Here is a 17982-nt window from a genome sequence, read left to right as displayed (position 1 = left end):
CCTGGTGGTTAACTGGGCCCAAATTCATAACCAGAGTCTAGCAGCCATGTTTACAGGGGGCCTCTCACGCACAATGCCTATCAGGGAAAAACTGCACACTGAGCTGCCTGCCCAGCCTCCGGCACTGTGTTTCTGCCCTGTGAGTCAAACCTTATAAAGTCTTCCTGGAATTGTATTTTGACAAATGGGCTGAGACCTGCCCCATGTGCAGCGGTATCCTCATCTGCATCTTTACCAACCAATCAGGATGCACGATTCCAACCAATTGGGATAGTGCTATTTGAACCAATCAAACTGTGTAAATCTGGATTCCTCTTCTGCATAAAAATGGACTGATCAGAGACTAGGACAGGCACTTTCTCTACACGAGTGGGTATCCCTTTAGTCTCGAGAGAGCGCCCTTTCTGTTTCTTCCAGAGGCTGCGTTTCCCAGGTTTGCAAATTGTTCACCTCAGTAAAGTTTCTTTTACTACGCCCCATACTGGAGACTGCTGTCGGCACTGGATGGGTGGCAGTGACCTTCTCTTGACACAAGCAGTTTACTGAGAGCCCAGAGTACGTATTCGAACTGCAAAAAGGCAAACTTTGTTCCCAAGAGCTTTAAGACAACAGTTGACAAGACATATCTATCCAAGTGACATGAAGAGCACATAATTAGAAGCACACAGGACGGGCTGTAAGCATGGCGGAAGCATGCACGGGCTGGGGAAGACCTGCAGGCTCGCCAGAGTGCGCACTTGGCAGAGCGTCACAGGGAAGACAGTGAAGGAGGGCAAAGGGAACACAGGCTCTTCCGAGGCAGAAACTCTCTGGCTGGGGCACGGAGACTTTAGTTGGCTCGGGTAAGCTGTGGAGGGAGAGGAGTGGAGGGGGAGAACCAGGACGGCGGGCTCCACCCAACGGGCAACTGGGTGTGCGTGTATTTTTCGTTATGATCAGATCCTAGAGGCCTGAATGACAAGTCCGATGTTATTTTGAAGTAGTGACTTCACAGCTTTACGAGAGAAGGGGCCCGCGTGAGCTGTCCTGCCGGCCAGCTGCACCTGCACCCCGAGCACGGCGGGGCTGGGCACACTGGCAAGACGGACTCCCCGAGCCAGCGCCCTCTCTGCCATCGACAGCGTCTCTGAGAAGCATTCTACAACTAAGACGATGCGTTCATTACATTTTAAGTGAATATTTTCCTAGAGAAGTTTTAGGGAGAACTGAGCTCTCCAGAAGATTTTCGAGAACACTTAAGAAGCATCTCTTAGAATGGACCATTCTCTAGAAGGATGTCCACAGATGGCCTATTCCATAGAATAATGTTACTTTAGTACTAACAATACATCCTGTGAGGTAGGGATGACGATGATCTTGCTATGTGACTCAGAGAAGATAAGCAGCTTTCCAAAGGTCGCATACGGCTCCTCCAGCAGTGGACCCAGGACTGGCCCAGATCCCTCCGACTTCAGCACACATGCTCCTGGCCACTCTGCCTCACTGCCTCAGTGCTTCCTACTGTTTTCAATGGCCAATCTGGACAATAAGACCCCATCCCTGTGGTTGGTGTACAGGGGTGAGAACCCCCAACTTATCTGGGGGCTAGGAGACCTCGAAATACTGACTTCAGAGTCAGTCAGCAACATAAAGGTTTTTCAGTGTTTTATTTTTGGTAGAAACGAAAAAGAGGGAGTCACTACCCTTTATTCAATAGTTTTTAAAATTATTATCAAATTTCTCAGGGATCTCTACCCTTAATTAATGCATATATTTTCAATTCGGTTGATTACATCTTTCCAAATCTTCAAATATTCATATGTAATCTCCACAGAACCACCACTTGAACAGGCTATACTTAGAGTACAGTTAAATGACAAAAATATCACTTAAATTTAAGGCAAAGGCATTAATTAAAATAATAAGGGGTAAGGGGTATAATATAAAGAAATGCCACATAAATATCACAGTAGCAAAAAAATAGAAAGAAACAAATACATTTAACATATTACTTTCCAAAGTCAAAAATCAAATAAAATACTTTATATAAATTTGGAAAGCATTAAGAAAAAATGTTTAGTATTTCTTTAAGCTACATCTTAATAGGCCAAGAGACCGAGCCAACTCTTTCTTTGAAAGAACTTTAAGCAATTACATTTTTTATGCAACTCTAAGGAGCAGGTCTGCAGTTTTACAGCCATAAAACACATTTGTGGAACAGCATTTTCTGTTAAGCCATATCTATATCTTATGTTAAGAACTCACTGTTGATCACGATCCAATTATTTCAAATTTTGAAAAACAGTTTACGTGCTTTCATAGAGAAGATGACTGATGCTGAATTTGGGATACGTGTATAAAAAAATACACAGTAGCTGATGAAGTATTATTACCTGGTTATGAGACGATTATGCTTTGTACATAAGATTGGTTTGGGGAACAGAGAGGTAATGGAGAAGCCAAAGAGGGGAAATGAATAAAAATGTAGTGGGTACGTTTTCGACGCACTAACTGATGTTAACACACCTCTTCCTGCTGGTGTAGAAAAGAACATATAAAGTTACTGTTTCCTGTTTTATGGCAAACGCCAAAAGAAATCATTAAATAAACACAGTCTAATTTTAGTGAGGTACTTAGTACTGGATGCTTGAATAATATACAGCAACAAAAAGACTTTAAAGTCTAATGCCAAACAAAATATATTATCATGATGTGCCAATATGCCTTAATGGAGAAAAAGGCACAAAACTTTTATTTTCTTCCATTCTCTAAATCAATCTTAACTCTTAGTTAAATTGCACCTTTCCAAAATGAACTATAAGAAAAAAAATGTTAATGTGTTAAAGGATAGAATTCTAAGATTTTTAAAAAATTCCTATTGCACATATAAAGTTGCTTGGAACATAAACATTTTTAAAGGTGTCCACTTTAAACAGGCCTCCATTTTCTTGGGTTTACACGCAAATATAAAAAATGACAGAAATAGAGAATTTTTAGGGAAAAAAAAATATCTACTACTCTGCCACAATATAATAAACACAGGAGAATAGAGAAGCCAGAGGAACACTTCAATCAACTTAAGTTTCCAAAGTATTTATTTCATTTATATCCTTTCAGATGTGTCAATAATGTGTTGATGATATGTTCAAAGAAAAATGAGAAAATGTAAGAAAATCACACAGCGCCATGCCAACTACTACTTATTCCTTCGCTGGTTTGACAGATGTTTGCTGAGCACCTACTCTTGGCCAGAAACAGGGTACAGCGAGGGTTCTAGCGAAGTCTCAGCCCCCCGCAAAATGCTCAAAGTCTAATCCTTGAGTTCGCGGCAGCCCTAATTCAAGCTTACGTGTTTACTCTACTAGTCAGCCTATACCTACACGATAACACCTAATGACCCACCAAACTCACGCATACCACATAGTAAATCCAAGCCCGTGACCCCTCACAGGAGCCCTATTAGCCCCACTATTAACATCCGGACTAGTAATATTTCACTTCAACTCAGCCCTCCTACTGATACTTGGTTTATCCGCCAACATATTAACCATATATCAATGATGATGAGACATTGTACGAGAAAGCACCTTCCAAGGACATCACACACCCATCGTCCAAAAAGGCTCACGATATGGAATAATCTTATTTATTCTCTCCGAAGTCGTCTTCTTCATCGGCTCTTTCTGAGCCTTCTACCATTCAAGCCTCGCCTCAACCCCAGAACTAGGGGGCTGCTGGCCACCTACAGGTATTCACCCCCTCTAGTAAGAGAACCTGGAGATTAATCTTAGAGTCTCAGACAAGAAAATGACAGAAGCCACCGAAAAGGCTTGTGGGGAGGGGCACAGCATGGCACTATGGCTGACAGCACAGCTTTGTAATCCAGATTTTAAAATATGTGGGCAGACGCCGACCATGCCAGCCCAGGGCCCGAATGTCGGAACATGCGGGGTTGTAAGGCAGGCAACTGAGTCAAGAAAGCAGTTGCATAATTAAGGTGCAAAGTGATCCATAAATGTTAATGTCTTTCTTCCTTCTCACATACGAGTATTTTTCAAAACCTTACCTCTCTGCGCGAATCACACCACTGTAGTAGGCGGGATCCCAAGGCATCAATTCCTACAACGGAAAAATTCATCGTTATAAAAGCTATTGACTATTTCAGAATTTTTGTCAATAATTTAGCTAGCTTGTAAATGTAAACCTGTTATTGTATCAGTAAAGTTGTATACAAACGCTAAAAATTCATGAGTTTGCAGGAAATACCTGCCTCTTTATTTTGACCTCTCTGTAATCAATGAGAAGAAAGGTATAGATATGGCATAATCCCAGAATTAGGAGAAACGGTAAATAAATGTGATTTTAAAATGTAAACTAATAAAAGTCAACATCAATAGATTAAATTAGCTATGCTGAAATTTCTCCCAAAATGTAGCCCATGTATTAATCCATAAGACATACTGCAGGTAAGATTAGCGTTCTAAAGATAAGATTAGGATTTTTCCTTAATTTAAGCAAGAACCTTAGTGCGGATCCTCAAAATGATAGCAACTATTTCAAATGTAACTAAAGCAGAATTAACTCTAGTCTTGGCAAAGAAAACATGTCATAAAGAAGTATTATAATAATGATCGTCTTTGACAACTGGTACAGAATGATGAGAGAAAGGAATGTTTGAACACCTGGAAAGCTCATCCACCCCACACACTGAGCAGGGGACAAAAAGAGTGGGTACGAGACCAGGCTGCGAAGTCAGACCGCCTGGGATCAAGTGTTCAACCCACGCGGCCTGGACGGTTTTGGAAAAGTCACTGCTGCCCACCGACGCTTTCCCGTTTCCCCCCGACGTGACCCGATCTCCCCGCACTGTGCCCTGAGCCTCCTCCTGCGTCTCTCCCGTCCCTCACTGCACCTGGCCACACTGTCCGCCTCACCGTTCCTGTTCGCACGGGCCAGCCCCTGCCGCCGGCCTCCACGCCCGCCGGCCCTTCCACTTAGAGAGCTCGTCCCTGCGCTGTCTCCACGACGTGCTCCTTCGCTTCCTCCGAGTCCCTGCTTGTGTCCTCTTACTGCCCGATCCAGATAAAAGGGCCGCCACCCCCTTCCCTCCGCGTTCTCCGCCCTACAGCCCTTATCACCATATGTCACAGCACATGTCTGTTTACTGTTTTCTTCCCCTGGAATGGAAGGTTCATGAGGGCAGGGGCTGTCTATATTACAGTAAAAATAGTAATATAGTCACTTACAGAATTATGAGGATTTAGTTTCATTTTCATCCCTCGTATCATCTCAAAATCTTTCGTAGTTCTGTAAAACATGTTTGTCATTAATCGTTAGAACAAAATTTTAGCCATTATGTTATAAAAGAGCTAGTTTGCACACGTTACTTTCCGATATTCATGATAAAATTAGAAGTAATTCATAGTATGAATATAGACCAGTATTAATCCTAATTTTACATATGTTAAGCAAGAGAGTAACATATACATCAGTAAATGACTACAATTTCTACAATAAAAAGCATCTTGGCACAGATATGTCTTGAAAGTACTGAAGCCTGGAAAAATCAGCAATGTTCCAGAAACATACAAAGTATTAATCTGAAAACTTTAAATCACTACTTTTTGCTATACCTTAAAAAGGTAAGAAACTAACAAATTACTTCCTATTAAAAAATATTAACATAGACTAAAGATTACTAATCATAATTTTTCCCTACAGAAAAACACTACATGGGCAAAAATCAAATGCATGCTTAATATTTTGGAATATGAAGTTTCTGTTAGAATTAACTCCTATATATAACTAAAAATCTGAAGATGTTTGCTCGAAATATAATCTAAGCTACATACAAGTAGAGAAAGAATAGTAACACTTAACCAACAAAGCAAAGTAAAATAAATTCCCAAATGACTGCATAATTAACACTTCCTTTTCATTATATCAAAGCCACAGTGGTTCGCTGGATTGAAAAAAGTTTATAAATATAATCCGATTAGAGGCAAGAGTTCATAATGGAAAATGGAAATTTGAGCTACCATTTAACATGTTGGTGTAGTCAGAAAGGCAAACGAAATGTTAGCGTCATAAGAAAGAAATGAGAGAATGTGACCCCCTTTCACAAACCACGATACTCCTTGTCCTGGAATTGCAGGCATCTGATGCCTACCGGAGCACTGCCCCTCAAGAAAGCGCTAGAAGAATGCTCGTGAAGGACAAGTGACATGACCAGAGACCGGGCAGAGGGGAGGAGGGTGGGCGGGCACACGGCAAAGGGACTTATGTAGAAGGCAAAGCACTTCGGGTCTGAAGTCACAAACGGCGAAGCAGAGCATTCTTAAAATACACAAAATCAAAACACAGATCGATTTACCACATCCGTGGGCTGCCGATATTTAGGCCAAAAGAAGAAAAACACTACTTTCTGAACTTCACATAAAACTGATAGTACAGGCTAAAATAAATAGTTTCAAAAGGTTTAGAAACATTTAAAATTACACATCAAAAAATGATGGGTTCCTAAAGGCACATGATGAATCAGAGGGAAGGTCTAAGTTTTCGACAGTCAGCTCAGGAAGACAGCTCCGTGCTCTCCAAGTGAACCTCACAGCTCGTTCACATGATCGCTGGATGAACAGTGCGCCGACCAGACCCAAGATTCCAACGCCTAGATTCTCGGTAGGTAAAAATTAAGAAAATATCTTAAAAATCAAAACAAAACAAAACAAAACTTAAGAGTAGAATAAAAACTAACCTTTCCAAAAGTTTGTCAGATAGTTTCTCGAGGAACTCCATGACGGTCTCTAAAAATGAAATCCAAAAGAAAATAACTTTAACTACATAAAATAAAATGAACATACTTATTAAAATTATAATGTGATGATCATAATTATATACTACAATGCCCTTAAAATGATGATTTTCAAAGGGGAGGCAGGATTGCTAACATACACTACGCATATATAATAAATATTTCTAGATGATGATCTCTTTATCAGAAAAAAACAAATTAAACTAACATAGCAATAATACGAAGTCTGAGGTGATACCCAAAATGAAGAGTTAATGGGAAGATAAAGAATAAAACTAAAAATTTCAAGGTGTTTCTATTCATGTGAATGAGAAAAGTTTTTTAGACATATCTAATTTTTTGGAATTTTAAAGAGATAGCTAAACTCTAATTTATTGATAAAAATCACAATTTAGAAACACTAAAAATTAGATTTTAAAACTGTATTAATTTTTATATACAGCTGTAGAATATTCTATTCAGAATCAATACCTAAAGTATGGAAAAATTAGAGCATTAAAATTTTAAGATGTTAGAATTTTTTTAAATATTTCAAATAATTCAGCCATAAATCTTCATACTTTACAAACCCATAAAGACCATAAAGACCATACTGTATAGCGTAATTATTATTATTCCCCATGATAGGAATGTTTTCATGTGTATTTATGAATGTAGTACTTTTTGCCATTGAAGTAGGTATGTAGAGCTTTTATATGTATTTTAGAGTTTGCCACGAACGCTGTTTTTATATTTTCCAGATGACTTTTTATATGGTTTTAAGTTTCTTGCCCTATTCAATCTAGCTCCTTTCTGAGTTAAATAAAAGGCTCACAAAAGAATGGAGGTTAACCTAAACCAAGAAACCATGGGGTCTCTTGTCACTGTCGCCATGAGGTACAAGCCTTGTATACAATAACCCTAAACGCTCTGCCTTATGTACCATATTAGATGGTATTAAGAATTATAGGGTGGAGAAAAACCTGTTATTTAGTTTAAAATGAGATTTCGTTTCAGGATATCATACCAGCTACCACGGAGAGCTGTTTTCAAATAAATCTCTGTGTATGCTTTTAATTTCTAAATAACCTTTTTTTTTTTTCACTAACTTTCACCCATTCTGTTTTGCTAGTTATCTTACATATGAAAATTTTCTGCAATTAATTTAACTGAAAAATCGGCATGCTAAAAAGAATGAATTTGAAACCCCCCAAAATAAGTAAGTGCCTCGCTGGAAAACTGTTTCCTAATCACCTGTCACACGAACGCTCACCTCGCCCTCTGCCTACTCCCTTTCCACCCTCCTCCTCTCTGCTAAAAGCCCAGCATCCCCCACTGCCCATCTCCAGTTTCGCTTCCCTCCTGAAACCTTCGACAGCCACACAAGCATCAAATAAATGGACAAACCTCCCAAATTCCCCAAATCCTACGGCATTGTTTCGTCTATACCACCCGCTTGGCACCAAAAAGACACTGACCTGGATCGTTACCTATCTTTATATGTATATATCTGAGCCCTGACTAAATTTGAAGTCCTTCCAGGACACAGGCCACACTGCATGTGACCACTTAACTCCAAACACGCCGTGTTACCACACTAACTGCTTGGTGAGTGATGGTGATTTGCTGACATCAACAGTTGGCATTTACAGCCGCAGGTCCGGTGGCCTCCAGTCAGCATCACTCGAGCCAATGGTCAATCCCCAACCTCCTCCAGCTCTGACCTGCTCTCAGCATTTCGTGTGGCTTCCAGAACTGCATGCTCTGTCCACTTTCCTCTTCCCTGGCCGCTCCTACTCGGTGGCCTTCACTGGCACTTCTTCGGACCTCTGACTTCCTATGCTTGGTGGGCCCCCGAGCTCAGTCCGAGGACTTCTGCTCTTCCTTAAATGCATGCACTTCCTTGGCCATCTCAAAGCCTCGTGACTTTAAAGAAAGCCCCAAATGTCTATCCCCACACTGACACCTGAACACCAATTCTCACACCTAACCTGACCCAGACCAAGCTCCTGGTCCGCCCCATCTCAGCTAACAAGTGACTCGCTCTGCTTTGCCACTTGCTCAAGACAACAGCTCGGCTGTCCCCTCACGATGCTACACACTCAGACTCTGGCCACATCTGACCACCTCCACTGCCACCAGCACCTCGGCCAAGCTGCCACCTTCTAGTCATGATGACTGTAGAAGGTCTAAAAGGTCCCCTTCCACTCTTGCTCTCTGCAGTCTATCTCGATGTCAGCAGTATGTGACTTACATTAACTCTCACTTCACATCTCACTGTTATGTATATAAGTGAGATGCCCAAAATGCTCCAGTGACTTCCCATCTCCTGGAGGAAAAACCCTGGGAAAACCCTCCTCACTCTCAACCCACCACCAAGTCTCAAAATTATCTAGAATCTGAACCATCATCACGACCACGCTTATCCTGACTCAGTGTCTCAATTATAATGGTAATTTAATAAATGCCTTTGAAGAAACTTACTATATACATTTATATCATTGTTGTATACCATTTTCCCTTATACATTATAAATCATAAAGAACTCAATGGAGTACACGGCAAGTTTATCACAAACCCAAGAAAGATGCTTTTCCTCCACAACACAAACTCCAAACAGCACTTTTCTCTGGAAAGGATGTGTATCCATGTGGCCTGGACCACACTCAACTTCGACTTCAGAGACATATTGATCTCTCATCCTCTCTCACACTTACTGTAACCTCTTGGATAGACTGAATACAGAAACTAGTTGAGTTAAAACAGAAATAATTTAAACTGGATCAATGAAAATTCAAGTATGATTTACTCTCAACATGCACATGAAATAAAATACCGTGAATGGACAGAAGATATTCCAAATGATTGGCTCTATTTAAAAATCGTTCCTATCCAAAGATGTAGAAAAACGTCCATAAATGGGTCTCTGAGTACATTAAAAATCAGAAGTTCAGGCTTCTGGGCCAAGATGGTAGCGCAGGAAGGCCCTGAACTCACCCCCTCCCAGGACACATCGAATTGACATCTACGCAGGGCAGTCCCCCTGAAGAAATGAGGGCTGACGGAAAAGCTTCTACTCAACAAACGAGAGAGAGAACACATAAAAACGGGTAGAAGAAATGCAATGCAGTACCCTGAGAACCCCAGCCCCAAGCACCGGCCTGCAGCAGGAAGGGGTCACCGAGGGGCCTGCCCTGGGCCACGTGGAAAAACTGCTTTAAAGGTCACCGAGACTACACAGGAAGGAAAACCATGTCACAGTCCCAGGGTCTCTGACAAATGGAGAGGTAACTGTGGGCTCTCCAGAGTCAGAGGCACCGGAGGGCGCCATCTGTGGCCTCCCGCTCCCCACAACTACACAGGCAGGAGCAAAATGACCCAGACACATCGGCCAGCACACTAAGGCTGTCAGAGTGCACACTGGGCCCCAGGCCTGCACCAGCTGTCAGCCTTGGCCCTGAGACTTCCCATGGCTCTGCATCCACTCCAGCTACAGTTGTGGCCTGTGCAGCTTACCCCCAGGCCTTCTCCAGACCACACCCACTTCAGCTACAGCTCCAGGCCCCCATGTGGCTTGCCCTCAGGCTAACCTAGGCCTGAGCCCACTCTAACAGCAACTCCAAATGGCCTTCCAGTGTGACTTGCCCCCTGGTTCCCCATAACTTGCACCACCCTAGTTACAGTCTGGGGCCCAGTGTAGCTTGCCCCTGGGACTCCCATGACTGAGCCTGCTCCAAATACAGCTGTAGCCAGCCTGACAAGGGGCCCCGGTGAGGCTTGCCCCAAGAACTCCTTGCAGCCCACTGCCCACTCCAGCTCCAGCTCCAGCTCTGGCTGAGCCACTGAAGAAACCGGACACGCACACTATCTGCAGAGGGAAAGTCCCTACACAGGCCACTCCTTCCACATGAGGGAGAGGTTGCTGTTTCATCTAAGTCAGAGAAACAGAGAAACAGCTAAAATAAGGAGACGAATATGTCCCAAATGAAAAAACAAGACAAAACGCCAGAAAAAGAACTGAGTGAAATGAAGGTAAGCAACCTACTAGAAAAGAGTTCAAAACATTGGTTACAGGATGCTCAATTAACTGGGGAGAAGAAAGATGAGGCCAGTGAGAACTTCAACAAAAAGAAAATATTAAAATAAGCCAATAGAACTGAAAAATATAATAACTGAAATGAAAAATACACTAGAGGGAATCAACAACAGATTCACTGATGCAGAAGAATGAGTCAGCGAGCTGGTAGACAAGGTAGTGGAAACCACAATGGGAGAGAAAAAGAACAAAAAGCATTAAAAAGCTTTTTCTTCTGGGCCACATCAAGCATACCAGCATTTGCATCCTAAGGAGTCTTAGAAGGGGAAAAGAAAAAGATTGGGTCTCTCTCATGTTTGTTGTGCAGAAGGCTCCCCAATTTGGTGAAGAAAACAGACATCCAAGTCCAGGAAGCGCAAAAAGTACCAAACAAGAAATTCCAAATTAGCCCACCTCAGGACACATCATAATTAAAATGCCAAAAGTTAAAGATAATGAGAATCATAACGTTAGCAAGAGAAAAGCAGCTAGTTACGTACAAGGGAACCCCTCTTAGACTAGAGGCTGATTTTTCAGTAGAAATTTTGCAAGCCAAAAGGGAATGGCACAACATAGTCAAAGTAATGAAAAGAGAAAATCAACAACCAAGAATATTCTACCTAGCAAGATTATCATTCAGGACAAATGAAAGAGAAAGAGTTTTCCCAGAAAGCAAATGCTAAAGTTTGTCACTACTAAACCAGGTTTATAAGAAATGTTAAAGGGACTTTTAGTGGGAAAGATCAAAACAAAAAATAAGAAAATACAGGAAAGAATAAAGGCAAATATTTAGTAAATATAGTGGATCAACCAATTATAAAGCTAGTATGAAGGTTAAAAGACAAAAGCAGTAAGAGTACGTGTAACTACATCAGTGAATTAAGGAATACACACACAAGTTGTAAAATATGTCAAAAACATAAACATGGGGAGTAAGTAAAAATGTAGTGGTTTTAAACTGCATTAAAACTTAAGGCACTATCAACTTAAAATAGAGTGCTATAAACATAGCTTGTTATATACAAATCTAATGGTAACCACAGACCAAAAAACCTATAATACATAAAAAAATTAAAGAAAAAAGAATCTAAACAAATCACTGAAAAAAAGTCATCAATGTACAAGAGAAGGAAAAGAATAACTACAAACAGAAAAACAGAAAACAATTAATAAAATGGCAATAAGTACATATCTACTCATAATTAAATGTAAATGGACTAAATATTAAAATCAAAAGATATAAGGTAGCTAAATTGATTTTTATAAAAAACACCTGTGTCTAAAAGCTGCCTACAGGAGATTCACTTCAGATCAAAAGACACACAGAAACTCAAAGTTAAAGAGACAGAAAAAGTAAAATAGAGACCAAAAAAATAACAATAAAAAGTTCAATTCAACTAAGATCTAGTTCTTTAAAAAAGTTTTTAAAAGATAAACTTTTAGCTAGACCCATTAAAAAAAAAGAGGGCCCAAATAAATAAAATCAGCAATGAGAGATAAGTGACAACAAAAACACAAAGAATTGTAAGAGAATATTATGAACTGTCTACCAGCAAATTAGATGACCTGAAGAAATGGTTAAGTTCCTAGAAATCTATAATCTTCCAAGACTGTATCAGGAAGAAATAACATCTGACCATAGCAAATACTAGAAATGAAATAGAATCGGTAGTCAAAAAACTTCCAACAAAAGTCCAGGACCAGATGGCTTCACAGGTGAATTCTACCTATTCTTCTAAAACTATTTCAAAAAGTAGAAGAGGAGGGAATGTTTCCAAACTTATTCAATGAGGCCAGCATTACCCTGATATCGAAACCAGACAAAGACATTACAAAACAAGAAAAATTATAGGCCAATATCCCTAACGAACATAGGTATTAAAAAATCCTTAACAAAATACTAGCAAACTGAATTCAACAATATATTAAAAATATTATGCAACATCATCAAGCAGGATATATTTCAGGGATGCAAGGATGGTTCAATATCTACAAATCAATCAATGTGATATACTGTATAAACAAAATGAAGGATAAAAGTCATATGATGATCTCGAGAGATATAGAAAATGCATTAACAAAATCCAACATCCATTTATGATAAAAACTCTCAACAATGTTGGTACAGAAGGAACACATCTCAACAAATTAAGGCTATAGTTGACAAACCCGCAGTGAAAGCTTTTTCTCTAAGATTGGGAACAAGACAGTGATGCCCACTCTCATCACTCTTATTCACCATGCTTTTGGAAGTCCTACCCTTAGCAATTAGACAAGAAATAAAAGGTATCCAAATGATAAAGGAAGAAGTTAAAATTGTCATTATTTGCATTATATTATATATATAGAAAACCCTAAAGATTCCACCCAAAAAAACTATCAGAACTAATGAAATAATTTAGTAAAGATGTAGAATACAAAACGAATATTCGGAAGTCTGTTCCATTTCTATACAAAAATAACGAACTAGCAGAAAGAGAAATTAAGAAAACAATCCTATTTGCAAAAAGAATAAAATATCTAGAAATAAATTTAACCAAGGAAGTAAAAGACCTGTACTTTAAAAATTATAAGACATTGATGAAAAAAATTGAAGAAGACACAATAAACAGGAGAATATACAATGCTCGTGGATTGGAAGTATTAATATCATTAAAATGTCCACACTACCCAAAGCAATCTACAGATTCAATGCAGTCCCTATCAAAATACTTATGGCATTTTTCACAGAACCAGAACAAAATAATCCTAAAATTGATATAGAACCACAAATGACCCCAAATAGCCACAGCAATCTTAAAAAAGATCAAAGTTGGAGGGATTATGCCACCTGATATTAAACTATACTATGAGGCCATAGTAATCAAAACAGCGTGGTACTAGCATAAAAACAGACGCATAGATCAATGGCACAGAACAGAGAGCCCGGAAATAAACCCATGCATACACGGTCAATTAATGTATGACAAAGGAGACAAGGATATATAATGGGGTAAGGACAGTCTCTTCAATAAATGGTGTTGGAAAAACTAGACAGATACATGCAAAAAAAAAAAAAGGAAACTAGACTAGACAACCTTCTTATACCACATATAAAAATAAATTCAAAATGGGTAAACAAAATTAAATGTAAGACTGCAACCATAAACCTACTAGAAGAAAACAGAGGTTGTGAACTCTTTGACATCAGTCTTAGCAATATCCTTTTGGACATGTCTCCCTGGTCAAAGGCAACAAAAGCAAAAATAAATAAATGAGACAACATCAAACTAAAAAGGTTTTGCAAAATAAAGGAAACCATTAACAAGATGAAAAGGTAACCTACTCAGTGGGAGAAGATATTTGCAAATGATACATCTGATAAAGGTTTAATATCTAAGCTTTTCAAAGAACTCATATCAACTCCACATCAAAAAACAAACATTCCAAATAAAAAATGGGCAGAGGACACGGACAGACATTTCTCCAGAGGAAACACACAGATGGCCAACAGACATATGAAAAGATGCTCAACATCACTAATCAACAGAGAAATGCAAATTAAAACATAAAGAGATATCACCTCACACAACAGAATAGCAAAATGGCTATTATCAAAAACACAACAAATAACCAGTGTTGGCGAGGATGTGGAGAAAAGGTAACTATTATGCACTGTTGGTGGGAATGTAAATTGGTACAGCCACCATGGAAAACAATATGGGTGTTCCTCAAAAAAATGAAAATAGAGCTACCATATGACCCAGCAGTTTCACTTCTGGGTATATATCCAAAGAAAATAAAAACAATCATTCAAAAGATATACGCACCCCTATGTTCATAACAGCCAAGATATATGGAAGTAACCTAAGTGTCCACTGATAAACGAATGGATAAAGAAGATGTAGTACATATATACAGTGGAATATTGCTCAGCTATAAAAAAAGAATGAAATCTTGCCATTTGCGACATCATGGATGGACCTAGAGATTATTAGGTTAATTGAAATAAGTCACAAAGAAAAAGACAAATGCTGTGTGATTTCACTTATATAGAGAATCAAAAAACAAAAGAACAAACAAACAAAACAAAACGAACTCATAGAAGGGAAAGTGGGGGAATTAGACAGAAAAGGAGACGGTGAAGAAGAAGTATAAACTTCCAGTAATAAAACAAGCCACGGGGAGTAATGTACAGCACAGGGAACGGAGTCAGTAGGATTGTCATAACTGTGTATGGTCACACACGGTTACCAGACTTACTGTGGTGATCGATTTGCGAGGTGATAAATGTTGAATTACTATGTTGTACAAGTGAAACTAATACAATAGAGTATGTTAAGTAAAATTAAAAATAAGTTTAAAAAAATGTTTAAGTCAGGAGTTCAGTCCCATAAAAATCTCATTTTGTCCTTAAATGTCAGCCAAACGGGCTTACCTGGAGTTTTAGCGATAGTTCCCTGGAGAGCTCTGTGGGCATACGTGGAATAGCCTACTAGCTTCGCCAGAAGATCTCTGCTGCTGAGCAGTTCTTCTAAACATCTCAACTGCCCAGCATTGGGATAAAGAAAAACTTTATAAGCAGCTTCTCGTACCTATATTTAAATAGCAAATGGTAAGAGATATAAATACCATGATTCAAAGTCCCATGCAATAATAATATAGGCTAACTCTCATCGCTTTATTCTTCAGGTGACCATTGCTATAAAAATAAAATAATAGCTTGTACTAGGTGAAGAAAGCTCTCTATAAACTAGTATTCATAAACCGGTATGAGATACAGCACACTGACTAGAGAGAGTTCTCTGTTATGGCGTAGGGTCGGACAGAGCTATACCCCATGCATGTGCCCTACAGCACCTTTAAGCAGGTGAAGCCAAAACCACGTGCACTAAAAACCCAAGCAGCCTAGAATGTCAATCACTGCCATAACTTATCATACTTTAAAAATGGATTCTTTACACGACACAAATAATTAAATCATTTTCATCATTTAAATCATTTATGGAATTAATCATTCCAAAGTTAAAGTTTTAGGGCTTAGGAACACGAAAGGATTTTTAACAGTATGTCTGTACTGTCGCTGAATCTGTGGGTTAAAACATTAGTGGCACACAGGTGGGACTTGAACTATGAAGAGGAGGACACACACACACCAAGTCGTCCGGTGCTTCCGCATGCAGACCATCAATCATTACATGATCTCCCGTGAGCGTGAAGTTCTGGCGAATGTGTTCTGGTAAGAGATGTTTCTCAATCTTGTTGGGAAGGTTGGCTCCCATGAGAAAGGTACTACTCAGATCCAAGATTTTAACATTCAGGTCGACTGCTCTTTTACGCTACATGTGAGGGAAGGGGAGCAAAAGTTATTCAAAGGCATTTAAAAAAATATTTCGCAACTCGTTTTATAGACGATCTATAAAGATCGCAAACCAACATTAACATCTAAATTATAATTTAATAGGATATTAACTATATTAAATAAAATATTGAATATATTGTTTGTCTTAAATAATATATAACATACTATAAATAACATATTAATTCTATTTTTGACAGACTTTTAATCAAGACGAAAAGATTACCCTTGTGGTTGTATAGTTTCTATGCTTTAAGACTTACACAACTTCTAAAGTTCTGCTTTATGTCTAGATTATATAACTAATCTTCTGGGGGACTCTTCTCCTGTCCCCCAAAAGACCTCTTAGTTAAGTAAGTCAGAGAAGAGTGAATCTAGTTTAATCTAGCCAATATAATAATTAAAAGCATTTTTAGACTAAAAAATATTAAAATTAGACTAAAAAATATTAAAGGGCGGGCGAGAAAATATTCTCAGTCTTAAAAAATTAGACTAAAATGGCAAAGGGAAAGGAAAGAAATTAACACAATTCTTCACAAGAAGGTGGAGAACGTCCAGAATGGGGAATTAACTTTAAAAACTCCGATTTGGCTCAGACTCGAGTATTCGGAGGACAAGAGTGGAGGGGTGAGCAGCAGTATGGGGCCCCCAGGGGCGGGACCTTGTCTCCTCGCCCAGCGCCTGGCCCCCAGACAGCCGCCGATGACGACGTGGATGGTGCTGGCACGCCCATGCGGGCTTTACGGTGACGTCACACGCTAGGACACGCAATCGCCCGAGAAACTGTGTTTTATCAGAGGGGGACCGCAAATGTTTCAGCTGAAACATAAACTGTAGTCCAGGTCTACTGGGGGACAACGGATGAATTTTCAGTTATTAGTTACTAGAAAACTAGTTGGGCATCATGCCCTGGGCTCCTGATGGGCTTCAGGTGAAATCGTTCGCAAGTCTTTCTAGGAAAGGAGTCAGTGACTATTATTAACAGATTCTAAACTAAACTATTACCCTAAAAAATAATTAGCAGCACTAATGTTTAAAAATATATATATTTAGGACATGGTTCCACAGTGTAGCAGTTAGGCATGTCTGCTTTACACACAGAAGGTCCTGGATTCACGCCCTAGTGGAGCTATAGTCCGTGGTCTACAGCCATGCCGCCCTGAACAAGCCCAATGTCTGATCGTGGAAGTTAAGCAGGGTCAGGTCTGGTTAATACTTGGATGGGAGACCACCTAGGAAGACCAGGTGCTGTAGGTATAAATAATAAATAATAAAATGTATATATACATAGTGCATAATTATACTTGATAAGATGCTTAAAAATTAAGTATTAATATAACCAAGATTTTTCAACATAGAAAATTCAAACTTCATAAATTTTCAGATACTCTAACATTTTAGTCCAGATTTTTCCCTATTTTGTTTGATATGGCCATTTATCACCACCTAGTGGTAACTAGTGGAATAACAAAAAAGGTGAAAGATAAATGGAAATTACAGGGTAAGTTCCAAAATTTTTCACTAAAGCCTTTATTATAAAAAGAAAGTCATAATATTAATTACTTTGAAGAATTGACTACCTGTTAAAAGTTCTCAAAAAATAAAAACTGGGTTGACTTTCTGACTTCACCAACAATCTGCTAGGCAATTCATCATCCTGAGATAATTCAATGTGCAGTACTCTGAACTCTAAAGAGTCTGCGAAATTATTATTTATTAATAATTGATTAAAAAAAAGTCCATTAGTTTTAAACTTTTAAAGTATATTCATTGAGACTTTTAAAATTAAATAAGAAAAAA

At 39.0% G+C, this 17982-nt stretch overlaps 1 protein-coding gene across 4 annotated transcripts in view; it reads right to left on the bottom strand.

Annotated features, from left to right (window-relative positions):
* LOC107520897 (mitochondrial intermediate peptidase) overlaps positions 1-17982 on the bottom strand; it is a 152915-nt gene that overhangs the window by 117296 nt on the left and 17637 nt on the right. For all 4 annotated transcript variants that reach the window (XM_036228458.1, XM_036228459.1, XM_036228461.1 and 1 more), the window contains exons 6-10: positions 15980-16162; positions 15262-15418; positions 6734-6782; positions 5226-5286; positions 4046-4098 (exon numbers count right to left, since the gene is read on the bottom strand). In XM_036228458.1, the coding sequence (XP_036084351.1) occupies positions 4046-4098; positions 5226-5286; positions 6734-6782; positions 15262-15418; positions 15980-16162 (503 nt within the window). The remainder of the gene's footprint in view (positions 1-4045; positions 4099-5225; positions 5287-6733; positions 6783-15261; positions 15419-15979; positions 16163-17982) is intronic.

This window comes from Rousettus aegyptiacus, unplaced genomic scaffold (assembly GCF_014176215.1).
Source record: "Rousettus aegyptiacus isolate mRouAeg1 unplaced genomic scaffold, mRouAeg1.p scaffold_m13_p_11, whole genome shotgun sequence".
NCBI lineage: Eukaryota > Metazoa > Chordata > Mammalia > Chiroptera > Pteropodidae > Rousettus > Rousettus aegyptiacus.
Note: the sequence above shows the minus strand (reverse complement) of the source record. Positions and strands in the feature narration are given on the sequence as shown.